Genomic DNA, 26,744 nt, shown 5'->3' on the forward strand with positions numbered 1-26,744 from the left:
TTTTCTTTTTCTATCCCGATGTAAAACAAACAGTCGTTTTCGGTTGATAATCTGTATTCAAAAACACATACATGATTTTCAATTAAATAATGCATTCTTTTCTACATCATCAGCAGTACACATTCTCTGTTCCCGTCTTCATTTTTGCTTGATCAGAAGCTTAGAGTGCTGGTGCACGGCGTCGACGAAGGCGCCGACGTTCTCCGGGTCCATGTCGGGGTACAGGCCGTGGCCGAGGTTGGCGATGTAGCCCCTGGTTCCGAAACCCTCCAGCATCTTCCTCACGATGTCCGAAATCTGTTCCTGAACCAGAGCAACGACTTAAGTTTAGGGGATTACTTCTGAGAAGGAATTACTTACACTTACAGTGTAAGAATACAAAATGTGGGCTGGAACGGGGCCACAACTAACGATCATTTTATTAATTGATTATTCTGACGATTAATCAATTAATCTGCTAAAATAACAGGGACAAACCTTTTTTATACAATATTAGAGATGGAAGTAAACACAATTTAATTCTTACTTTAAATAAGAAAAACATTTTATTGCCTGAAATGCAATAATATATAATTCCTTTAGTGAATTTTAAACTTTATTAAAAACTTTTAATTAAAATGTTGGGGGGTTGTAGTTTTGGCTTATTTACTGCTCTAAATGTTTGTTTTTTCAGCAAATGTGCTATTCTGTATACTCCAGTTAATGATTAATCGATTAGTCGATGATTATTTCAAAAATTAATTCATCACAATTAATCGTTTTAGCCCTCGGGTGAAATTAAACTAAATTTGGCTTTGTTAATGATCCAAACTATAAATGGAAAAGATATTCACCATTTTTCCTTTTCTAATTAATAAAAAAAATCTAATTAACCAGAGCTGTTCATCTGTCAATATGGAAGTCTGAACAAACAGGAAGTGCATGTTACCTTTGGTGCATACAGAGCACAGGGGTCCATGTTTCCCTGCAGGCTGACCTTCCCTCCAGTGCGCTCCCTGAACACATACACACACACAGAACACACACTTGTTAATCCTTTAACCAACAGGTTAAGTATTTGATGAGTGGAGCAGGAAACGCAGATGTTTGTTGACTTAAATCCTGCACCCAGTGACAAACTGGGAGGAGGGGGAGAGAGAGAGAATCAGGGGTGGGTCCACATCAAATGGTTAACCAGACCCACCAACGTTGCTTTAACTAGACACTTAGGCTTTTAGCTGTCTCCCAGGTATAAAAACAAGAGAGGAGGATCGACATAGACTCACGGGGTAGTAAGAAGTGGCAGAAGTTTATATGAACTGGATGTGTGTGTGTGTGTTACCTTGCTGATCGGGGGTCAATGGTCCAGTCCAAGCTCACCACTTCGTAGTGAGACTCAGAAAGCTCCTCTAAGGCATAGTGAGCATCCTTCGCAAACACAATCTGGAACAGCCAAACAGCAGACAGCACAGCTGTGATCAAATGCTGCCACCTACAGGTAATCACGCGCCACAGCACTTGGCATCATTTTTATTGATCCCATTAGGGATTAGGTGTTATTTTAGCTACACCATGCCAGTGAGGGAACACAAGCCTTCTGAATTTGTTCAAATCACAGGTTGGAGAAAGAATGAATGGGATCACAGCTTTAGAGGGGTTTCTGCCCCTGGTGACTTGTCTGCACTTAAATCAGATGGCCTGGACTGATGTGAAAGCATCTTTGGACGAGGCATCTCTCACCATCGGAACATCCTGTCCCTTCTCCTTAAGTCTGTCCTTGACGCGGCGAGCGATGTCTCGCAGGTACGGCAGGGAGAACTCCCTGAACTCCACGGGGCCCAGGATGCCGGCGTGGGACTCGAACACCTGCAGGGCCTGCAGAGCGACAACCCAATGAAACGGTTCAGCTAACCTCTGACAAAACAAATGCTTTTCCACGACTTCCCCCGCATCTTTTTTTTTTTTTTCCTGCAAATACCGACAACCTCGGCTGGTTAAAATTAGCCAGTTAGTAAATCTCCTGCCACTCGGTAGCGAGTCAGAGCTGCTCATGATTTCTGAGCAACGGCGTTCTCTTCCAGCGAATTTCCCCATGTGCATTAGACCTGAGCGTGTAGGCAGAGAGAGGACACTTGCTGCAAGTGGTTGAGTAAGGGCGATGCAATGTGAGTCACTGAGTGGGTCATTACATCGAGGGGGGAAAAAAACAGCAAAGTTGTACTTTAATAAAACTGGAAGCTTAAATCTAGTTTAGCTAGATCTCTATAGACGTGTTGAGTCAGGAGGATTGAATCTAAATGCACAGAACAACTTGGATGATTTTTATTTTTAGAGGGACATTTTTGAAATGCGTGTTGAAATAGATTAACATTAGATTTTGTCACATGCACAGTTACACACAGCACAGTGAAGTGTGTTGTGGGTAGAGCTGTTGCAATAAATCAATTAATTGAATGATAAATTAAGACGATCCCTTCGGTCTGGTTCATTGGTCTCAACTAGCCTGTTTTTGGAGGACAGTATTTTCTTACAGAGACCTTATGTTTTGTTTTGTTGTTTGTTGTTTTTTATTTATTTTGGATATTTAAAATGCCTTCCTGTCCCAGTGGTTAAATCTTAACCAGAATTTTAATTTTACTGATCTTTGTGAATGTGTTCTTGCGTTATTACACCATTACCACCATATTACTTACAAGGTCTCAAAACAACAATATTATCGTTTATAGCGATAAACGATAATACAATTATCATTCAGCAAAATGGGGCTCGTTGTGAGGGGGAAACATAAAAAAAAAAGAAAAACGCAAAAAGAAAGTAGAAGTTTCACACAACGCATAACTATTTCTCTAGACACTTACACTTCTAAAGAAAAAAAAGTATAATTGTATTACTAGAATGGCCCAACCACCAAATGACTCACGGCAATTTTGTTTCAAGGCTGTTTTTTTTTTTTTTTAGGAAATCAAAAGGAAAACGCTGAATCAGATGCATTTCCTGCTGATGCTAAGGAAAACCCGTCTCCCTTTAGATTCTAGGCGGGCAGCTGGGGCAAATCAGTAAATCAACATTCATCTTCGCAAGTGGCATCTTCCACTGCCCTGCGCAGCATGAATCGTGTCCCTGCTGAGTGCGTTTCAAGTGGCAACACATTTCTAAACGCGTTCTGAGAACGGAGGGGTTCTGACCTGAGCTCCGGCCGCTACCTGTCCCACCAGGTACTCCACGATCACGTCGGCCAGCATCCTCAGCAGCATGTGGCTGGAGTCTGGGTGGCGGTACAGCCAGCGCTTGGCTTTGGAGTGGGTGTTGGAGCCGCCGCCTTCGATCATGTACGACATCAGGGTCCACTGTGGCGCGACAAAACGGTTAAAACGCTTCTGGGATTTTCTAGACGTGGACCGACCGCCGGGCGGGTCGGGGATTCTCCCTCACCGGCGCGCCTGTGAAGCCGATGAGCGGCACTTTCCCTTCGATCTTGTGTCTGGTCAGAGTGATGGCTTTGAAGACGTAGTCCAGCTCTTTGTTGACGTCCACCTTGGCCTGGAGGCGCTGCAGGTCCTCGGGTTCCTTCAGTGGGTCGGTGAACGTCGGGCCTTTGCCGGTCAGCATCTGGACTTCCATTCCCATGGCCTGAATGGAAGGACAAAGACAGAAACGGCTCCATGTTTATGAAAAAAAAAAAAAATGAAAATACAAGTTAGGTGCATCGTCTGGTGTGTAAATATTCTCACGGTAATACCCTGCAAGACTAGATTTTTTTTCATTAATGCACTAATGATTCATGTTAAAACCATTGCTAGACTGAAAAGTTAAAATATGGAGGATATTAATATTCCCATCCAAAAATAACCAAACGCACATCGTACCTCGCCAAAATATGAACACGCCTTGAATCCTCATGCCGCATTAAGCAATGGATCAAATTCCTTTCTGATGAGTAATATTTCTTAAAGGGCGACTTCGTTCAGAGACTTCATAATCCATTCCATCTATGGTTTAGGTTTTACTTATAATTTTTGTTTGTTGCGATTATTTTGGATACTTAAACCATCTCCCAGTTCCAGTGTGGAGTGTTGTTTAGAAAATTGAAGTGTTTTAGCCTTTGAGAGGATGAACTTGCATTGTTATGCCATTATTAATGTATCACTTAAAAATGGTCTTAAAACTACAATATTATTGTTTATTGCAATAATTTCTGAAACAGTTTATCAACCGGAAACATTAGTTGTCATCATGGCGGACCTAAATAGATTTACGTCTGTGCAATTTCACACCTTCACATAGGGCGTTACAGAAAAATGAACCAATTAGGTCAATTCTGCACTGAATTTTATGTCGGGGTGTAAAACTAAATAAAATACAAAAGGCACTTTGAATTGTGCCGTTTGCTGAAAATAAATACATAAATAAAATTACCTCACCTTTTACAAAACACACTGTAAACATACACCAACTTTCTTTCAGTTCATCAAATATATTTTACTTGAACCAGACTAGTGTCAGAACGTATCCTCCATTTCCACATGGACACGTTTAAGGACCGTGGCTGTTGCTAGGTGACCCACCTGTGGGATGACCAGGATGTCGGAGAAGATGATGGAAGCGTCGAAGGGAAAACGCCTCAAAGGCTAGAATGAGAAAAGCAAATATTTCAAGGTGAATTGGACTCAGCTTTATTAATCCAAGAAAGCTAAAGAAAGCTCTCCACCAAATCAGGGCTTTTGTTCCCCCCTCCTCCCCCTGAAAAGCCTGTTTGGAGTTTTACCTGCAGGGTGAGCTCACAGCAGTTCTCAGGAGACCTACATGTGTCAAAGAAGTCCTTCCCTGCTCTGATCTCGCGGAACTCTGCAGACAAACATTCAACGGTAGGAAAGGGATTACCGACAGACAAAGTTATTCAGTATAAAAGGATAAAAAAATAAAAGATTGCAGGATGTACGATGTTGAACAGTTTTCACAAATAGTCAAGAGCTTTCAGCTTCTTTGTAAGAAGGGTAAAGGTCATCAGTACCTGGTAAGTACCTCCCGGCCTGTCTCATGCACCAGACCGGGACGTGTTCGGGTTCTTCTCCTCGCGCCGCTCGCAGGAATGTATCGTTCTTCAGCTCAGGAAAGTCTTTGGGGCTGGAAGGAAGAAATATCTAGTTAGAGATGCACAAAGAGCCAACGGGTAGATCAGCAGATTTTCAGCTTAATCAGCTGAAGACTTAAAAAAAAAAAAAAAAGTTGGATTATAGTTTATAAATGAATCCTGCCGTTTTAATAACAGCAGGATAATATGTAGTATAATCCCTCCGTCATTACATTACATATGTGAAGCTAGAAAACATTTTTAACTTCATTCTTGTACTGGTGTTTTTCCTTAGTTTGAAAAAAAAAAATTAATTGAAAGGTCAAAGCTTTATGAAAACAGGAAATCAAAAATAATCCACACAAGTCTATGTACCTTTATCTGCAGTAGAAGATAATTTATGTCTCTTATAAGATAAACAAGTAAGAGATATGAAGGGTTCTTCTTTTTAATATACATTTTTGGTTAGTGTTATTATTCCCTCTGACTCATAGTGGGGTGTGGACCATTTATCACAAGGCATTGACTGTAACTAAGCTTTTTTTTCCTGTTTTAGAAAAGGATTACCAAAATTATTTATATTCGCCAAATCCCAGAATAATGGGAGACGGAATTAAAATCCAGAGGTTTGCATATATTTTATTGCCATTGGATAGAACAGAATTACACTTTAAAGCTGAATGGCTCGGATCACAACGATTTAGATTTAGTTGGTTTAATGAGTTGCTCCAACATTTCCACATACTCTTTCTTCCTCAGGACGCTGCAAAACCCACGTAACATGATGCTGCCACCACCGTGTTAAACAACTGGGATGAAATTCTAAGGTTTAAAAGCGCCTCTGTTTTTCTTTCAAATGTCAGGAGGGTCATTAGGAGACCAAGACATGAATGCAATTAGAATGTAATCTGGCTCTTTATATTTGTTTTGAAGGAATGGCTTCTTCACATCTGAATGGCCTTTGTTTGTTCCAGACTTGTTTCCATGTGGGTAATGACACAGCCTTACCAGTTTCAGTCACTTTTCCTTTTGTTTGGAGCTTACATTCCCAAATTGTTGAACACCCTAACTTTTAGACAAAAAAAACAACCTTTATGACACTGAGAATCCTGAGCTGACCTGCCCTAAGTGAGAATGACAGATAACCCTCTTCTCTTTTCTTATCATCTGCCAGCAGCAGAACAAAACGGTTGAATGAGGATGGATCCCAACCGCGTAAGAGTCGGAGAAATGTAATACTCAACTTATATTATTTAAAAACAAAAATAAGACTGAGATTAGGATAACATGTTTATAGATGGTTTTTTTATTTATTTTTTCAAATGAAGACTGAAAGAATTAACTGTTTTCTCGGGTGCACTTTCAATGAATAAAAATAAAATAAAAAATAAACTAAGAAAAAGCATTTAAAAGTTGTTCAAAGAGGAAGATTTCCTGTAAATGAGCCCCGTAGGAGGAAATACGGACTGGCCATGCCGGGTTGTTTTTAGTGCATTTCTGATGAAACGTGATGAATGAAGAAGGGGGCTCGTTTATTCTTTCGTAAGAATGACACATGAAGGTTTCATAAAGTTGCTGTTTAAGCAGCTAGCTGCTACAAAACCCGCTGCGGTTAATCCTGAAGTAGGGCGACTGAAGGGGCCGACAGCAGAAGTAGGTTACTTACAGGATAAAGTCGTTGTTGCTCATGTCTGCGGCGCGGAAGAAGCGACAGGTTTACCTAAAAGCTCCTCTGGCTGCGTCTCAAGTCGTCAGTTTGAATCTGCGGCTCGTCATTTGAACTGGCCCTGCTGACTGCGAGAGGGTACGGCCATGTTGGAAGATCACGTGACCAGTCACCAGGGCGCACTGACGTTTCAAAACAAAAGCTCCTCGTTTTATGTTCTTTGCTCCCTTCCTTTTCTTCAATCGTTACGAGTCTATTATGACACAATATCATGACTATTATGTTTTTTTTTTCTACATGGCATGAAACTTACTAATTTAATCAACTACAATTACAGAGAAGGTTGTGGTTTGAGTGGGTAAGTCAACTTCAAACTACTGTATGGCCATTAAAGCTGCAGTATGATGGGAGGCAGATCTAAGCATTACGGTGTCAGAACGTGGGTCAAATTATCTATAAATTATATTATTGTATATAATCCTATTTCTTTTAGAAATTTAATGCTAAACACCTTTCAATATTCAGTCCTATGCATTTTGACGCCCTACATTTAATAATTGTGTTTTTCTTCATTAAAAGAAATGTTGCATTCTGATGTAAACATGTGTTTACATGTAAACATGTGCTGGTGTTGTTTTTCCTTAGTTTGACCAAAAACTAAGGAACATGTTTACATGTAAACATGTTGTGAAGACGCAACAAGTCTTCATGTGTTTAAAAAAAGAATTGCCAAGAAAACCCCATCCTGGGAACACAGTTTCCCAGGATTTTGTGTATCACTCTCCCGAGTCGTTTTTATTCTATTTCTTAAATAGGCGACTCATTTATCATTGAAATATTTAAACCAGAACCGGAATAAAAACGACTCGGGAGAGTGATGCAGACATTCCTGGGAAACTGTTTGTTGGTGCCTCAAAACACACAGCGATACCCCGACACTGGCCTTTGGAGTCACTGGTCTAAGACAGCAATACACAAAGGAAAGTCAGGGGAATCCAGCAAACCACGAGTAAATTACAAATGGAGATCCAATTTTTCAAATCAAACAAATTTTTTGTGCAATTTCTAAAACTGAAACTTAAACAAAATAACGAAGAACATCTGCATATGTGTATTTTTTTTTTTATTTCATACAAAATGTACAGCCATTCAATACCAAACATGACGTTTAATATAACCCAGGCTTTCAATCATTACATAGAAAAATATTACATATTTCATACTGTTTAATATCTTGAGTTAGTAAGATTATGTCGCTTGAGGCTAACATGTAGCAGTCCATCTTAGTCTCTCACTTACTTCCAAAGAAAGTAACGTTCAAAATCCGGGGTCCGTATTTTAAAGCAGCTTATGATTTTATTAGGTCTGTGACCACATATATATATATATATACATACACACACAAGTACGACACACAGTTCCACCACAACACAGGCAGAAATTCCAGTTTTCAACGCAGTTACTTGTGGTTTAACGCCTATCCCCAGGCCACTTCCTTAATATCTCCTCCTTTCTCTGCACTTCTTCCTGTCCAGCTTATACTAACGAAAAACCTTCTAAAAAAGTCTGCATCTAATCAGTCCAAATTACCCATTTAGAACGTTTACATTTAGACCACATTTCTCAAATATACTTACAATTACAATCTCATTTAAATACACTTCACATCCATTAAAAAAACAAAATTAATCCATATTGTTCAGAATATCCTGAAAGATAACGTCTTTCATCGAGATTGTTTGTGAAACTATATAAAATCATCAAAATTCAGTGGACATCAACATGTGGTATATATACAATTAAACTGTGAAGAAGTTAAAAACACACAACCAGTGGAGTGGATGTTAATCGTCGTGAATGTCCTATTGGGATGTCCCGCCGGCTCGGCGGCGCTACGGCTGATCCTGGTACTGTCCCTCTGTCGCAGTGTAGAAGTCGTCCAGGACGCTCTGTAGGTAGTCAAAGGTGGGTCTGTCTTCGGGCTTGTCCTTCCAGCAGGTCATCATGATCTCGTACAGCTCAGACGGACAGTTTTCGGGCTGGGACATCCTGTAGCCGCGCTGTATGGAAGACATCACCTCTCCCTTCGTCATCCCTTAGAGACAAGCGCAGACACAAGTTAGGAGCTCGTGTGACAGGAGGAACAATGGAGGTCAGTTTACAGGAAGGTTTCTGTAGACATAAATAAGACTGGTGAAAATGAGGGCAGTAGGTGTCAGTATAATGCCAGACAATGTGCCGACAATAACGGAGCCATAAAAATATCTTACAAACTGGAAGAAAATGGCAAACATGCAACGTTTGCAGCTGTTTTTTTGTTGTTGTTGTTGTTTTTTGGTCATGATCCAGGCCTGTTTGAATGTTGCTTGTATTTTGATATTTATTTTAGTTTATATCCTACCACATTCTGTTCAGCCCCCCTGGATTCATTATTGTTCAAAATGTCTTGCCATATAGTTCAACCCTTTTATGCTTCATTTCTTAGTAGCTGTTTCCCCACTTGCGTCAGATTTAAGTTCCTGGATTTTCATTGTTTGTTACTGCAGCCGTCCGTCACTTTTCTTTTCTTTTCTCTTTTTTTGTGGTTACCGTCCATGTGCTTCCATGTTCCTACCGTTTCAGTAAGTTTGACATTTTATCAAAACTCTCATTTTCCACCTTACATTTTGCTCTGCACTTGGGTCCTTGCCAACGTTTGTTGTTAATTTTGCACCAGATAAATTAATTTAATTAAATAACTTCAGTTTGTCTGGTTTGTTGCATTTGTGTTTTACTTCTAAGCTCCGCCTTATAGAATAGTAGCACATTAATTTCTAGAGTCAACGAGAGTACCAAATCTTCAAACTGTATTATTCATAATTTATTCATAAATATGATTGGTTTCACGCCGTAGAGAACAAAGCTGCAGCAACACACTTGCTTACCTGGATATGGGATTTTTCCATATGTGATAATCTCATAGAGAAGCACTCCGAAAGACCACATGTCTGATTTGATGGTGAAGGTGCCGTAGTTGATGGCCTCCGGAGCGGTCCACTTGATAGGGAATTTGGCACCTGGGAGTGTAGAGTAAGGGGACACACACACACACACACACACCTAAAATTTAATCAACAAACTCTACTATATTTACACATACTTTGCCTAGTCTATGTAAATAATCCACTGCAGCTCCCAATCCCACTCAGCACACCTGTGCCGTGTGTCGTGGAAAGTTTTCCAGTCTATTTGTGGACCCACAAGTTTATTGATAGATTCCTGGTTCCAGCTGAGTAGTCAGACAAGTTTCATTTATCACCCAAACATAAATACGTCTGTTCTTTAAAAATCCCCAAACATTCGGTTTTGATTTTTTTTTTTTTTCCCAACTGTAAAATGCAAATATGCTACATTTGCTATGCTAACCAACTCCATACTGGTAGATCTGAAAGGTCACTTTTCAAACATTACATGGCAAGCTAAAGTCTTACTCCTATAATTCCTTATTTTAGTTACTTATTTTGTTTCTTGGCTCCACTTAAAGGTTACAAATGTTCTTCACACTTGTGTGCTCTTAACCACAACAGTCTTTTTCACTCTTACTGTCACCTAAAAGACGCGACAGATTTGGATATTTTTACACACAGTCGGATACTTTCCGTTAGTAAGCTGATCCAGATTTTCTCTACTGTGTTTGCAGTCTCACATATGATAGTGTTCAGTTGTTTTGTTTAAATTAATGTGGAAAAAAAAATCAAGTCATAAATGTCTTGTGTATTTAATACAAGAGTCTGAAAGGATGTTATCTGCAAAGCGAAACAAAGTGTCTTTCCTGTTGCCCAACACAATAGCCCTTTCCAGGAAAGGGGGGCTTTTTTTTTTCCTTCAGTCTGTCACAGGGAGTAAAGGAAATGGCTAACGTGTGACAAGAGAAAAATGTCTTGCACAACAGAGAAGTTGGAAGGCGCACTCATTCTCTCCTTCCCACACAACGCTTACCTTCCCGTGCGGAGTACTCGTTGTCCTCTATGACCCTCGCCAAGCCAAAGTCTGCTATTTTGCAGAGCAGGCTCTCGGACACGAGCACGTTAGCAGCCCTCAGGTCTCTGTGGATGTAATTCTTCTTCTCTATGTAAGCCATGCCCTCCGCAATCTGAAACCCAACGGAAAACAAGTATTGAACGATCATGATAGATTTCCTGGAAGCAGGGAAAGATGTATATTAGAAATGTAATTTTATGACCACAGGTGAAGAATTGTAGTTGGTTCAGGTGACTACTTTTGAGTTAGCCTAGTCACTAAATTTGCAGTTTTGCAGCTTAATTAGAGCTGTAGGTGGTTTACTTTAACTACACTTGTAAGTTAAAATCAAGTCAAATTGACTTGTCTTTCTAGTCAAGTCAATTTGTATGGCAGCAAGTCGATTCAAGGTATAGATACAATTGTAGCTATCCTGGCTTCAAAGCTGCTTATATTTATGTCATTATCATATTTTGTTAACACAAAGTATTGTCCGTAAATTGAGTTGACAGAAACATTGATGTGTGTATATTAAGAAGCTTTGTGGCTAAATTCTAGTATTAACTTATACAAAGATTTTTAGACGGATTAAAAACAAACAAAAATGTTTCTTTATTGAGTTTCTACAGTTTTAAGCTGAGTAAATGACATGCATGAGTTAGTTTCAGAATGACTGTGTTTTTCCTTTGTCAGCTGGAGGAAATAAAGCTAAGCTATTCTTGCTTTGTTGTCACAGAAAGCATTAAAAGCCACGGTATGCAAAACCAAAGGAGAGCTATTCATTGCGTTGCACTTTCAGATAACTGGAAATGACAAATGGTCACCTAAGACCAGTATGACGGACTGAACGCTGGCTACCTGAGCGGATAGCCCAGCTAATTAAGCACCTGATAACTTGTGTTGCACTTTAGAAAGCAACAATAGGACTAATTTGAACTTTTCTGTTTTTAAAATCAAGTTAACAGATTATCTATTTTTGCTATGTAAATTCTGCAATACTGTGTAATGTAGTTATGTATAATGCTACTAGTATTCCTTACTGCGTCACGCCTAAAGTGGAGTAATAGAAGTGGAAAGTTTAAGAAGTACAAAAATAGGGCCGAGGGAAGATTACCTGCGCTGAGAAATCGATGAGCTTTGGTAGTTTCAGTCTGCTTCCTGCGTCACTCTTTAAAAAGTCCAGGAGACTTCCTAAACACAGGACAGAATAAGCTGTTAGCTGTGAGAACATAACGGCAAGCCTATGTTTAACTTTAACGTAATGAGATATTTGTTGTTGGTGTGCTATCTCAAGTAATCCACTTCATACAATCTAAGATGTACAAATGCAAAGCGGCTCTTTCGTTTTATTTGGGCGTTTGACTCGATGGATGATATCAAATTGTCTCAAAGCGTTTTACCGTCCACCTCCGTGGACGGCAAAACAACAAAGCGTGGCTCGGTACCGTTTGCCATGAATTCGGTGATGATGTAGATGGGCTCGGTCTTGGTGACGACGGCGTAGAGCCGCACCAGTCTGTCGTGGTGCAGCGTCTTCATCACGTTGGCTTCTTCCATGAACGCCTCGGCGGTCATGGTGCCGGGCTTCAAGGTCTTCACGGCCACTTTGGTTGCGTTGTTGTAGTAAGCTGACGCCGCACAGCGTGAAAACAAGAAACGGGGAATAAAGTATACTGTTAGAGATCTGTTGAAATGAGACTTAAGTTTATTTGTTTTTGTTGTGTTTTTAATGTGCCAAACAAACACTTTAACGAACTGGATAAGGCAAACGTCTTCCACATTCAGTACGGTACGCTACATATTGAGCGACAGGTGAAAACTTCAACTTAGAATGAAGGTGAAGTGTGCAGTATGCTTCATTTTCTGTTATAACAAACAAAACAAAAGGATTTTTAGATGAAGACATTTCTGTAGCAAGTTGATCTCATGTTCAGTAGGTAATCCAACCCCTACTGTAACCTGCAGGTCGGCCATGTTGAGCTACAGCCGAGCTGCAGTCAGCTCGACTAACAAAATCCAACTGAGGTTCAAGTTATTCTCTTAAAAATTTGCAATTGTTAGTCACCGGTTATCTGCAGAAATATCAGGGAACTTAATGAACTGTGTCTCAAATCTACAAGTCAAGTCTGAATAGAAATGTGTTAAAGTCAAACTGTATTATGATTGTCACATCTGTTGTGGTTTCACAACTTTCACAAGGGAAACAGAAAGGTTTGCTCATAATCCGGACTCTGAAAGTTTAGATCATACTGCAGATTTTTCAAACATTAAACTTTAATAGTCTCTCAACTTCCAATGCAAATAAGTCTTTGAGTTTTTTCCCCCCTCTATGATAACAAGTTGACCTCCAAAGCACATATACCAGGATAGACTCATTTCTGTAGGTCATCAAATGATCCAGGTGTAATGACATCCATCAGTGTCGAGTCGTGAAATTCATAGGCATTTGTCTTTTTCAAGTTAAGATCTGTAATATAAGAGATTTTGGACTCTGAAACCTTTTGCAGAGAGACTTTAGTGAAATGTTTCTCCGACACAAAGCAGAAGTCTATTTAAAGGCACGGCATAAAATGCCCTGCAATGATGAGCTAATTAGTTCTCAGGCTTATTTAGACACACAGCCGTCACAATAGGAAGTGCTCTAAGGCGTCAAGATTGCAGTCGGCCACAGAATCTAAACCACTTACTTTGCCTACTGCACAGCAAAAACCCTTTCCAGGACTGGAGTTTGAGATTCAGTTAAACCAAGAACACCTTCTTGGTTTAATAAAAAAAAAAAAAAGGTTCTTGAGAAATGAATAGATCTGATTAATTTAAATGCTTTGCTCCTTTCTTACCCATCCACACTTCTCCAAACTGTCCCGCTCCCAGTTTCTTCACGAACTTTATCGAGTCTTTGGAAATCTCCCAGGCGTCTTTGTCCCACGGCCGCTGGGCTTTGGGTTTCACGCACGGACGCTCCAGTTTGCGGCACAGACCGTCCGACCTGGCTGAGAGGCACAAAGGCACTTCTTATATTTTTTGGTGTTTTCTTGTGATGATTAAGTGTAAATTTAACCTTAACACCTTACTCTATTCATGAAGCGCCACACAGCGGAAGCTAAAGACTCATTAGTCGTGGAAAGCATAAAAACTGAAAGTAAAATAAGTTTGGCTACTTGGAAAGTAATTTATTTTCTGGGAAACAAAGACAAGGAAGCAATATCCTGAGAAATCTGGAAAGGGGAAAATACATTTTCAGCACATATTAGCTAGCAATTTTTTTTTTGCTTTTGAATGTGTCATATGTTGTAATTTCCTCTTTTCAAACTGAGACGCACCCAAATTAGCACAAAAGCATCCCTGCAGTTTAATCTAGAAATGGCAACAAATAAGGGAGCATTAAATATGAAATCGTATTGTAATAATAAATAACTGAGGAGCAATATTTACCAATAAATTTGCTCTTGGTTGTCACAAAGAGGATTACAATCCAAGCAACATTTCAAAATGTTGGTTACTGTATGCTCCCTTCTGACCGTCACTCTAAAAAAAACAATTCCCAAACTTTTCCAGTATTTTCTAATCCTACAGTGGGAATCGGCAAGTTTAGCCAAGTCTGAGTCAACACGCCGTGACCTCACTCTCAGCTGTGATTTCAAGCTTTTTCCCCTTCTGTTCCCGATCCATACTCACTGTGGTAATGTTTGAGCATGCTGCTGATGTCCGGGAAGGAAATTTTGGGAGAGACGTAGAAGCCGCCGTTGTCCAACTTCCTGATTTTATAATGTTTCACCGAATCCACGCCCTGGCCATCGACGTCTCTGATTGACAAGGAGAAATTCCCTGTGTGGGGAGGAGAGAGGGAAGGGAACAAGTCTCACTCTGAATCCCAGATGCTGAATTGTGAAGGAATTTTGTGGGAAAATTGTTTAATACCTTTGGATGTTTCGCTTTCCCTGATAAGATAAGAGCCTGGTTTGTTTGCGGGAGCCAACAGCTGCCTCTCTGCATCCTTCCTTGTGATGTCTTTGAAAAACCACCTGCAATGATTTCAGTGATTTTTATTTTATTTTTTTACAGTGAGATGCATTAACGCAGTAATGTTATTGATAAGGCAAAGTTAAAACTTTCACCCAACATCATACTCACTCTTCCGTTTCCATGGTATCGACTTGGGCAACGTAATTGGATGGGATGAATCCTTCTTTGTTGGACGTTAGAGATTTTGCTTTCCACCAATCACCGTGTCTGAAAACAAACAGGGAAAACATTTCCTTACATTTATGCCAAAACACATTTTCTGACTATATTACGCCAAAAATAATTATTCAGTTCAACCCAGCTTACACAGTCTGGAAGAGGTTTGTCTTTTTCCCCTGCACCCAAAGCAGTAAAAAAAGTTTCCTATTGTTTTGCGGATGCTCTCAGGCGCCGTTCACAATATAATCACTGGATTATTTGACACAAATCATGTGATTTGTGTCAAATCCAGCATCTATCCATTTCCTGGAGATTGAAGTGACGCCAATCTCCAGCGAGATGCAATTTCTGCACAATCTCACATAAAGGCATTTTAGTCAAACCAGTTCACCTCACAGTCAAGAATTTGGAGTGTAGGAGAAACTTTATTTCCATGCTGAAGATTCTGACTTAACTGTGAAAGATACTGTTATTTATCTAGATGTATTTGTGCAGGAACAGGAGATTAAACTACATTAGAGTTAAGAGTGACCGTTGTCCCGTCTACAGGTCGTCTGGTCAAAGGCTAATTTGCAGAACTGCTCAACAAAGATTCCTTCTAAAGACAGAAGGACTTGGACCTCAAGGTCACTCTGACTTTTATTGCTCCTGACAGAATGTAGAAATACCAAGACACGGTTTGATGAGCTGCATGAGTCCGAGTTAGAAATCAGCCCACTTACTCTTCCAGGATTTTCATCTTCTCTCCTTTCTTGAATCCTAAATCGTCTTGATGCAACGCCTCGTAAGGATAAAGACCAATCACCACTTTTAAAGTTGACTCTTTCTCTAAAGCAGAAAAAACACGAAGGTTGACATTTTTAAACACCAACGAAATATAAAGAGTCCCTCAGTAACACACAGTGGTTGTAGAGCAAGTTTGAACAGGATCGATACATTAGAAGTGTTGATTATGAAGGAATAACCTTTTTTTCTGCATTTGAATAAATGAATGGCAACTATTTAGATCTTCTCTCTCAATAGTCAATGGAAATATATTTGATGGAATTACAGCGATCAAGATTTCTGACCAGCTCTTTGCATGTTTCTGCTGATATTCTGATCCTCCACGTCTGCGAGGCCGGCCTCTTAAAATGTTTAGATTGTTAAACCGGAATAAAGGAACTTGAGAAAAACTTTTCTTTTTCTCTAATTTCATCTTGCATGACAGGACTAAATTAGAAAACAAATCAAATGGAAAGGTGATTGTGGCACGGAGTGAAAATTTCCAAGCGTTAACTGTTTGTTGTGATATCAGTGAAAAATGCTGACTTTTTAATGCTATTATGGTTATGTTGTTTGTTTTGTTTTCCTCGTCCGCTTACTTTACTCCAGGTAACATAGGAACACTTTCACCAGATGTGGAAAGTAAATGCAAGAGGGAAAAAAGACAACAAAAAAAAAGGATACCTTCCATTTGCTGGAACCTTTGACCTGGTAGCAGGGAGTTATTCTGTAAAGAAAAGCACAACATCAGATTTTGAATTGTATTTTCATTTTAGTTGATTTAAAACAGCTTTTGCACACATTCAGAATGTGTTCATTTCGTATTTCCAGACCATAATCGTCGTCATTGGACAACGGGAACTTCTGACCACTTGGGGAACAATTTAGTCATCTTATTGCGAAACGGTGGAAACCTTCTTAGTTTAGAACAGAGATTGAACCGTTTCTGCGAGCGTTCATGCTTTTTATTTATTTTTTTTAAACGTTTAAGACACGGTTGTGTCACATCTGTTCGGGTTCAGAGCTGCAAACGGATTCCTCCTGGGCTCAGCTTCCTTTCTACTCACCCTGTTGGTGTTGAAGGTGGGGTCTCTGACGTAGTGTGCCGGCTCCGGTTTTTGGGCCTGCTGTCTGATTTTGCTCTCCACACCGCTCGCCAGGCCGCCGCTCAGCGTGGACTTCAGACAGCCCATCCCGCCTGCTGGGGTCGAGAGGCTGGGGGAAGTGAGAAAAGGGAAGAGCGGCGCAGTCTGTTAAAATGAACGGCTGCTCAAACAAAACAGGCACCTGCGTTTTTTTGTTTTTGTTTTTTTTTATTTTCGCTTCTTTGCAAGTCCAAATATTTCTGATGCCATTTTTGTGTCGGATGGAGCCTGAAGCTGCCAATACCAGTTGTGAAGCAGCCAGATGTTTTGTTTCAATTTGTTCCTATTTTTCGTGAGGGTAAAAAAATAAAATAAAAAATGTAAAAGGGGGTAGAGATTCTCATTCAGGGCCATATTTCAGATTTTTGGAATGCATTAGAGGTTGTGAAAAGAAAAAGTTACGATTTCGATCCGAACTGGAAACTCTGGAGGAGCTGCAGAGACCCACAGCTCAAGTCCACAGAACTATGAGAGAGTCGTGCTCTTCAGGAAAACATCAAGCTATTGCAACAGTAGCACATTGGCGGTGTGAGTGTTATGCAGGAAGCTGGTCAGAGCTGATGAGAAGATAAAATCCTCAGCAGAACATGATGTAAACAGTCGGGGCTTATTTTTTTACTCCAGATGCCCGAAAGCATTGACCTTTGCGCAACCTGGTTTTACTTTTACAATTCTTGTTTTGCCACTTTCTAATTAATTGTTCTGAAAGTTTTATTAGTTTTACACGGTTACTCGTTTTCTTTCTGCTTGTCATTATCACTGAGATTGCCGCGTTGCATTTTCTGACTTCCCTGACTTCCCTGAACTCGGCCATAAAGGTCATAAAGACTTTTATTACCTGTACATGCGGAAACTATATAAATCACAGACTGACTTTCACATCGAAACTGCCTTCGTGATTAAGATTAATAATTTTGTGCAAAATGGAAATATTTACGACATCTACAATCTGCTTCGTGGCGACTGTTTCTGTGATAATCTTTGAAAAGATTCAGTTTATTTTACAGAGACACAGGCTTTTTTCTCTCTTTACATCACTTCGCTGGACACGTCTCTTGATTTAACAACCATAAGTGTCTCTTTTAATCTCCCATTATGGATCTTAATAATTTTGGCTAAAAATGTGAAAGAACAAACTAAAGATTTTAAATAAAGATATAACAACAAATGCATATTTTAGCAGTTTTTCATTTGTTTTCAGGTAACAATTTTTTTTACAATAGAATGACACCAAAATAGTCAGTAATACTGGAAATAATATAGTAATAATAATATAGTAATATTGGAAATGTCAACATCCCAATGAAGAAATTGTATTAATTCTCTCTTGGATAAAGTATTTTTCTTATTTTTAGAACCTATAAACTAAAATAAAATGGCTTTTTTTTTTTTTTTACCCGACTACAACATATTTCTTTCGATATGCGTTTCTGAAAATTATAAAGTCATGTAATATTTGCGTCACTCAGCGGGTTTTATTTAGATGGAGAGTAAAGGTTGCGAACTTCTGCTTTAGTCAAATGGAAAATGAGGGGGGGGGGAAACTCAAATGAAATTATACAGCATCCATGTAAAACAAATTAACAAACAAAGAAAAGAAAAAGGTCAACAGAAAGTTGTGCAGAATTCAGTACGGTTGTTCAGATGTTTGGATTGGTGGATTTTGATGAACTAATCTTCACAAAAACAAATGAATAAAAAGAATCTGACTGCCTGGTCAGAAATGGCAGCAATAATATTACGCATCACTGCACTTCCTGTGCTGATGCAGGATGAAACCCTGCACACTGAAATAGATCGACGATGCATAATAACACCAAATTATTGACGTAATACGCAACGCAAACGAAGCAGAAAGAAGCAAATGTGGCAGGCATTTGAATTACCGTCGCAAATATTCCCCTGGAAAGTTTTATACCTGCACTGCACACGTAAAAGCAGGAACATCGATCACAAGCTTAAACTGGGACGCAGAACAGAGCTTCACCGTAAAATCATTATGATTTGTAAATTTCGTTTTTACTTTTTTGCTTGTATTCCTGTTTGGCACAGGAGCAAAGCGCGGAGAGCAGGATGCTCCGATAAATAACTCGATGCTGGAATATTAAGAGCCGCTCTTGAAACCAGTTTGACGTGTTTGTCCTTGTGGGCCACGAGAAATAAAATTCAAACTACCGAGACGTTTCCCACCACTCTGCATTTTAACCAACAGCAATAATAAACAAGTCATGATATAACCTGCTGACTGACTCCCACTAAAGAAGACCGTTCTTTTTAATACTTCATAAACTAAAGGTGGAACAGTTAAATGGTTAACTTATTTAAACAGGTTGTTACAACTTTGCTGGTTTTTTTTTTTTTTTTTTTTTTTTTTTGCATTTTCCCTTTGCTATTTTATTTATTTCGCAACTGATTTCTACAGGATGTACACATTAAAGGTGGAAAAAGAAAGTTCTGGAATTATTTCTAATAATCTTATGTGAACAAAACATCTGGCATTTTAACAAGGTTGTGAGCGTACAGGGCTCGACAACCGTTCCTCTCTTTGCCTAATTCTTATAGCGATTTGGTCTCTTAGTTACTTCAAATAAATCCCCTCAAGAGAATCGATGCTAACTCGAGGCATTCTGAGTCGGCGTGCGGAGGTCATCGCCCTGGATGCACGCAGCCAAAATCAATTGCAGTTGTCAATTCCTCGAATCTGACTGCACGACAGAAGTTGCGAAACAGAATATAAATAGTAGGAGTAAAAAGTAGAGAGGAACTTGCGACACTTTAAATTTCTGCCGAAGTTCTGCGTTGTGTACCAGGCGTGGTCTGCAGTAAAATGCAGATGTGCAAATGCAAAACACATCTGTGTTAAGATGTAGATGTGTTTTATAAAACATAATTTGGTGTTGATAAAATGTGCTTTTCCTCTCTTTGTTTAGTGTGGTTCACCAACGGCTATTTTATCAAGACGGATTCTGTTGTCTCACATGCAGGATATTTGGTGACGTCGCATGACTTTGTCTGGGTTTCTGTTTCCACCTGTTAGATTAAATCTACTTGTGTTCTGTTGGGTTTCAGCAAACAGGTTTAGCTGTAAGTGAAATCGCTGCCAATTTTAGGTCAAATTTAAAGCCAATAAAAGAAAATTACAAGCATACAACCTAGTCAAACTCTGACTCAAAATAAACTCTGCGAGTGGAAATCGGATATGTCAGAATTTATGTGGGATCAGTCTAAATCTTTCGGTGAAAATCCAAACCAAAAGTGTTCGCTTTGGATCGGATCTTTTCAGATGAATTGCAAGTCAAATCAAACTATCATTCTGTTCAGCTTCAATCAGCTGTACTTGTGTAGTGCGAATCAGATCCTGCTCAGTAAACCTCCGTGAGATCGGCCAAGAGAAAAACGACGATTCATTAGTTTAATTTAAAGGTCAACACTTGAGTCAAAAAGGGGGAACCCAAACACAAAAAATATTCCTATTTTTGTCTGGACTTTGCCGCTGCAATCATTTCAGAGCAATAAAAGATTCACTGCCCTCGTTTCATCAATGTGGCTTCTGATCGGACTATTTCTGCTAATCGGCGTCCAGGCCGCAGCCTGCCAGATCCATCGCTATAGTTACACCAGTGTGGACACAAAGGTACAGACGACCTCAAAACCAAACCACGAGCATTAAAAAAACTAAACAAAAAAAAAGTTTCCTGTTCTGACTATCATGGAGCACACTTTCAGCAGATACCACAACTAACTGGCTTCTTGTGCTATAGAGAAGAGGTATATATTTAGACACTACTGATTCTAATATTCACTTGGAATTGGTGAATGTCAGGATTACACATTCTGTCACCAGAGTGAGAAGGAAGGAACATGCCACCACTTGCAGCAGCAATATTTCTATTTTTGCGCAGGTTATTATGATGGATTATCATGATGCAGAAAGAGTTATTTACACCAGCAAATACCCTGTGGCCATAAGGAAACAAGATAAGCATGCCGACGACTGAGTAAATCTTAAATCGAGGCAAAGATCCTTCAGTGGAGAGAAGTGCATTACTGCAAAAATCTGTGAAGTCTTGATGAATTAACAGAGTATATCAAACGGCAAGATGGGAAAAAAAAAAAAAGCCCAACACTTCCAGGGGGCAAAATAAAAAAAAAAAAATGCATAATGAAAGCGGAAGTTAGAAAAAATATAGGTGATAATCTTAATAGTAATGATATTTTTTTCAAAATGGGAGCAGGTAAACAATTTCTGCTCCTATCCAGAAAAACAAAACAGGTCATCTAGGTCAATGGATGCTCTTCAGAGTCCAGGAGACCGGTTTGGGAAAAGAAACAAAAAAGAAGGAAACGTATCAACGGCCAAAAGGAATCATCAATGCAGCTCTGTTAGGAGTTTTACATACACGTCCTATCCACTGTCCACATAAAGGTCATGTTAATTTTTTTATTTCTGAGGTTGTTGTTTTTTTTGACATTGGATGAACATCCAACCCACTCATGTATATATTTACACCCCCCGCCCACTAATATCTGGATAAAAGATCCTCAGGGGGAAAAAAATAAAAAATAAAAATCATGCCATCAGAAACGTATTGGCACAAGACTGGCTGGAATATTTAAACATTTTTCCTGTCAGAAACGGCGGCAGATGAGCACTTCGGGTCAGGAACCCCCTAGTGGACATGGGGGTCTGGGCAGGGAATTTCCCTTGCGTTACCTCGCAATAATTTAGCAAATACACCCTGGTCTATTTTATATACAGTCAAAAATGTCAATTTAAAATTGAATATATATATATATATATATATATATATATATATATATATATATATATATATATATATATATATATATATAATTTTGTTTGATAGGGACAGACACACATAGACAAACTGAGCAGCATCCCATGTTTGCGTCAAGGTGCGATACAATTCTCAGCACTTGTCCCTTCATGGGCTTTTAAACAGCACCTCAAAAACTGAAGTGATAATCATTTAAAATAGCACAATATAATGTTAACAACATATACAAACAAAGAGTGAAACATAAAACATCAAAAATTGATTCAGTTCTGTTTTTGACATAACCAGAGTGGTTTTTTTTTTCATTTTATTTTTTATTTTTTATGTACTAAAACTGGTTACGGACTTTAAGTCAACAGGAAGTGAGTTCCAAACTGCAGATCCTCTCACGGACGGAGCGCTTTGAGCAAAAGTGGCTCTTCCGAAGGGGACCTTACGATTTCCATCTATCTTCCATCATTTGCGGTCCATTTATATCCTCAAGAAAAAGCCATAAAACTTCAAATATCTCACAAATTTTAAAATGAATAAAAATAATAAAATATTAACATACATGGAAAAACCTTTATGAAAACCTTATAGCAGAAAATACGGTGGTGGTGCTCTAAAACAGGACTACAAACAGTCAGTAGAGTCGTTGGAGAACGGAAGTTTACAATGATTGTGTGCAACGACGACCAGAAACATTCAGACAAAAAATATTCCTATTTTTGTCTGGACTTTGCCGCTGCAATCATTTCAGAGCAATAAAAGATTCACTGCCCTCGTTTCATCAATGTGGCTTCTGATCGGACTATTTCTGCTAATCGGCGTCCAGGCCGCAACGTGCCATATCCTTCGCTATAGTTACACCAGCGTGGACACAAAGGTACAGACGACCTCAAAACTAAACCACGAGGATTAAAAAAACTAAACAAAAAAAAAGTTTCCTGTTCTGACTATCATGGAGCACACTTTCAGCAGATACCACAACTAACTGGCTTCTTGTGCTATAGAGAAGAGGTATATATTTAGACACTACTGATTCTAACATTCACTTGGAATACATCCAATGTAAAATTAGAAATATTAGACAGTGCTTTTTAGCTTGTTAAAGTAGGAAATGAGACGTGGCAATATAAAAAAATATTTATGATCGGCTTTACTTCCACAAAGCAGTTGGTGAGTTTGTATATCCGTAGAGCAGTCCCAAAGCCGTGGGTTTGATTCCAGCTTCTCTCTGCCGCATGTCAATGTTCTTTGGTAAATGAAAGTGTGTGTGTGTGTGCGTGTGTGTGTGTTGGTTAGTGCAGATGGCCGAATGTGGTTCTAGTGCAAATCGCTTTGAGTTGCTATGACTACGAAAGCGCAACATGAAATAAGTCCATTTACCATAATGTAGAAATATGATTATTGTTGCACTTGTTGTTCTTCTTGTATGATTCATTCATCCTTGCTCTTTATGTTTTGTTTGTTGTTTGGTTTTGTTTTTCCCTCTGCAATTAAAACGTTGTCATGTCTACCGGCCTAACAAAGTGAACCTGACGACAGCCATAAGTCTGGAGCCAATTTAGCGTCGTTGAATGTTGCATCTAAGCAAAGGTTATGCTTGAAATGTTCTGGTGCAAGCGGCAGCAAAATATAAACACTTTGAAAATCACATAAAGTAACATTTTGTACATTTCTTGTACATACAGAAGGAGGTTGGAGTAAAAAAAAAAGACAAAAACAACGGTGCTTCATCGGTCAAGTGTAATAATTGTTTTTTATGGCAATGATTGAACAAATTCACTCAGATTTGATCAAAAATATTCAGCAGTATGTATATTTCCAGTGCTTACAGCTGCGTTTCTGTCCACACCACTACATTGTTTTCAGTCTGTCTTGGTGCCATTGGATCTCAGTTACTAACACAGTGATTAATAACTGGTTCAGGTTTTACTTGGCAGACTTTCTGTCATCCAGCAACTATAAATTCCCACAACAAAAAATAAAATCAAACATGGGGTGCCTCAAGGTTTCCTTTCTGTGCCTCTTGCCCTCAACATCCATATTTTCCCCACTGACTCAGATTATGGCGTTGCTCATCATAAGTATGTCAGTTACACACTATACTCCTGCTTCAACATACGATATTAGAGGACAGCAGTCAGCATTCCAATGTCATTAATAATTTGATGGGTCTGATGTTACTGTCCAACGTGTTGCAAGAAAACTTTCCATTCCTCCCTTCTCAAAAATACAATCAGTTAATCGTTATGCAGTCCACAGCATCTTACAGTAGATGGTCAATTCAAACACATTATAGAGGTTTAAAATTGGAGTGCACCAATCAATTAATCCCTATTATTTCTTTAATTTGAGGTGACATACTTACAATGTGACTTCGCTCTGATCCACTGATCTCTTCTGTGTCTGCAAAGAATCAGCCACTGTCCTCTTACGCTGCGCTGTGAGTGTGGTTTGACTGAAACCTCCGACCACCACGTCACATCTATACATGCTGTGGCCGCAAAGCTGCTGCATTTGGACGTTTTGTCTCAGGCTTCTCTATGAAGAAGCCTAAAACTCAAGCTGTTGGTCTAGTTTGTCCTCAGTTGACCTCAAACATTGTGATTTTCATTGAGGCAAACGCGACTGCTGTGCACTTTATTTTTGACAAGAGGCTCAGTAGTCTCTGAAGCCTCACCTGCTGTGCAGGTTTTAATTTTTAAAATGTTAATTTAGCAATTTGGACCTCGAGTGTAGACTTTTCATCTAGATCTGAGAGCTCTATTTCGCATGCAGTTGAATCAACTTTGTGTTGTTTCACGGATATTCAAGTTTTTTCAACTAGATAAGTTTGAAACATTTCAGGTGTGACCTTTTAACACATGACGGCGTCAGTTATTTAAAAAAAAAATCAGTATTGGTCAGGCTTTTTAAAAAATATGTTATGGGACAGAAACCCACAGTCGACACAATCAGTTCATCCCTGATTCAAAGTCAGTTTAATACACTCCAATTTGATCCTGGTTAGAAAACAATGCAGTTAGCCTGATGTTTAAATGTTGACATTACTACTTTGGTGTAGTTCTTGTCTTTAATATTCTTCAAATATGTTTCTCAGTTATCCTTGTAAATTGCCATAAATCACTTTCTTTATCTGCAGTTTAGCACAAAGAAGTGTGTCTTTACATGCCTTATCAATCATTAACGTTAAAAACGTTGCACCTTCTGAACCAATGTCACGTTAGTCGATTTTTGTTCACCCTGCAGTTGAAGCCGAATTCACAGAAACCCTTCCAGGGGTGCATCTAGAGTATTTTAGAAGTGATGATCACTGATAATCTTGGGATGCCACATCAAGAAAGAAAACTGTACAAAAGTTTCTTTAATGTGTGACACCAGAGACCAAAGGGTTACGTTGGCTTGGATATTTTTTCCAAGACAAAATAAAGTTGTTGTTTCCCCCCACCCACCCCATGTTTAACTCATATTTATGAGCAATATTGGGCGAAGGTCATCATTTATGTGATTGATTACATTTACAAGCACCAAAATAAAAGGTGCGTCCGTCTCATTGTTCCTGTTCTAAACAGGAAGCAAATCTAGATCAAATCTAGATTTTAAACGTTCATCTTTCTAATTAAGGTCATTTTTAAGAAACCTGTTAGACTTTGATGAATTAGTTTATCAGAGCACATTCGCCTGTTTTCAATCACCAAATACCTGCAAATATTTGATCGCGCTGAACTTGGCAGGTTAAAACACCAAACTAGTTTTTATTCACTTAAACTAAAAAAAAAAAAAAATCAAGTATATTGAAAACAGTGTTAAACTTACAAATTAAATTTTTGTGATTTAAAAAAACAAAACAACTAACATTTAAATGAACTTAAGTTTCACTTTTACAGTGTAGCAATGAACTCAAACACCTGATCTGGTAAATCTTTGACCCGGTGACGGCGACAAGTGACTGATGAGTCCATCTTCAAGGCGTCTAACATTTCCAGATCTTTCCTTCAGATCTACAAATATTTGTGCAAAACTTAAAATCGAACAAGTTCTTTTTTTATTATTATTATTCTTGACTACCTCAAAAGAATCATTGTTCTTCCTCGAGCTGAACTTGTGTCCACTGATGTCATTAAAATATCCACATGGAAGTTTGCAGAGCTCAGCTTGGCTGATTACCGATGTTTAAACAAGAGAACAAGGGGGGCAAATGTTCAGAGGAGCGCCACAAAGATTAAAAGGAAGCTCAGAAACCAAAACTGCAGTGGGCAAAATCGAATGGAGACATGCAGCTGGGTCTGGTGTGTGTGTGTGTGTGTGTGTGTGTGTGTGTGTGTTTTTTCATGCTGCTGGTTCAGTGCCTCTGCTGTATTTTTAACATGACAGGCAGTAAACAGCCGGAAACCGGAGAGTCGAGATGTGGAGCCTGCGCTCGCTCTCCCGTGTGCCACACCGTGACCAACGTACAACCCGCTTTTAGCAGCGCTCCCATGAGAAAGGCAGGGAAAGACGGGACGACATGCAGGCGTCTTCGAGATGAACAACTTAAGGTTTCATTCAGAAACTCTTAAGAAAAAGGCTGGTCGTTTTTGCAAACTTGGCATCTATTAACACATTACTTTATCTAACAATCCAACTATTTAATGCAAAAAATTTCAATTCAACAAACTGATTTTAAACACATTTGACCCGCAGCGGTGTCTTACCTCCGTATCCCTGATGAAGTAAAGCGACCGCGTTGTTTTCCAGCCTGTAGAAGTTCCTTAACTTTTTTTTTCTTTTCTTTTTTTTCTCTATTCCTCAGAATTGCCCTTCGTCCTATTCATCCGAGTGCTGACACACACTGACACACACACACGGCATGACAAGAGGGTCACATGGCCGTCGTGGACAGCTACGGCAGAATGAGGAACTCAGAGTAGCTGCTTGGGGATTTTTCTATCTTACCCAAACTTCCTGGTACAATTGTCTAATGATTATTTGCATAATCAGCAACTGACACACACACACACACATGCTGCATTTCTCATAGAATCTGTAGCAACAAATCCCATTTGCCAAACACCTCGTGTTAAATGGGACCTTTTTAAAACCTCCAAATATTTCCCCTCAATGCCTTGCTAAAGTATTCAATCCCCCTTTTAAACTTTTCCATGTTTTAG

At 39.2% G+C, this 26,744-nt stretch overlaps 2 protein-coding genes across 2 annotated transcripts; both read right to left on the reverse strand.

The window, feature by feature from the left end:
* Positions 1–36: 36 nt before the first annotated feature.
* Positions 37–6,894, reverse strand: urod (uroporphyrinogen decarboxylase). Its single transcript, XM_014999603.2, has 10 exons — positions 6,717–6,894; positions 4,991–5,103; positions 4,745–4,824; positions 4,545–4,607; positions 3,412–3,609; positions 3,165–3,326; positions 1,720–1,854; positions 1,322–1,422; positions 929–995; positions 37–303 (listed from the first exon to the last, which is right to left on the reverse strand). Exons 1-10 carry the CDS (start codon positions 6,737–6,739, stop codon positions 139–141), a joined length of 1,107 nt encoding a protein of 368 aa, XP_014855089.1. The 5' UTR covers positions 6,740–6,894; the 3' UTR covers positions 37–138.
* Positions 6,895–7,822: 928 nt separating this feature from the next.
* lyn (LYN proto-oncogene, Src family tyrosine kinase) lies at positions 7,823–26,481 on the reverse strand. Its single transcript, XM_014999602.2, has 13 exons — positions 26,289–26,481; positions 16,730–16,877; positions 16,347–16,389; positions 15,620–15,725; positions 14,847–14,945; positions 14,634–14,737; positions 14,391–14,540; positions 13,553–13,705; positions 12,161–12,343; positions 11,830–11,906; positions 10,695–10,848; positions 9,641–9,772; positions 7,823–8,811 (listed from the first exon to the last, which is right to left on the reverse strand). The coding sequence occupies exons 2-13, from the start codon at positions 16,853–16,855 to the stop codon at positions 8,609–8,611; spliced, it is 1,530 nt and encodes a 509-aa protein (XP_014855088.1). The 5' UTR covers positions 16,856–16,877; positions 26,289–26,481; the 3' UTR covers positions 7,823–8,608.
* Between the last annotated feature and the right edge of the window lie 263 nt (positions 26,482–26,744).

Source organism: Poecilia mexicana, unplaced genomic scaffold (genome assembly GCF_051168715.1).
Source record: "Poecilia mexicana isolate PSO_F unplaced genomic scaffold, ASM5116871v1 scaffold_17, whole genome shotgun sequence".
Classification (NCBI taxonomy): domain Eukaryota; kingdom Metazoa; phylum Chordata; class Actinopteri; order Cyprinodontiformes; family Poeciliidae; genus Poecilia; species Poecilia mexicana.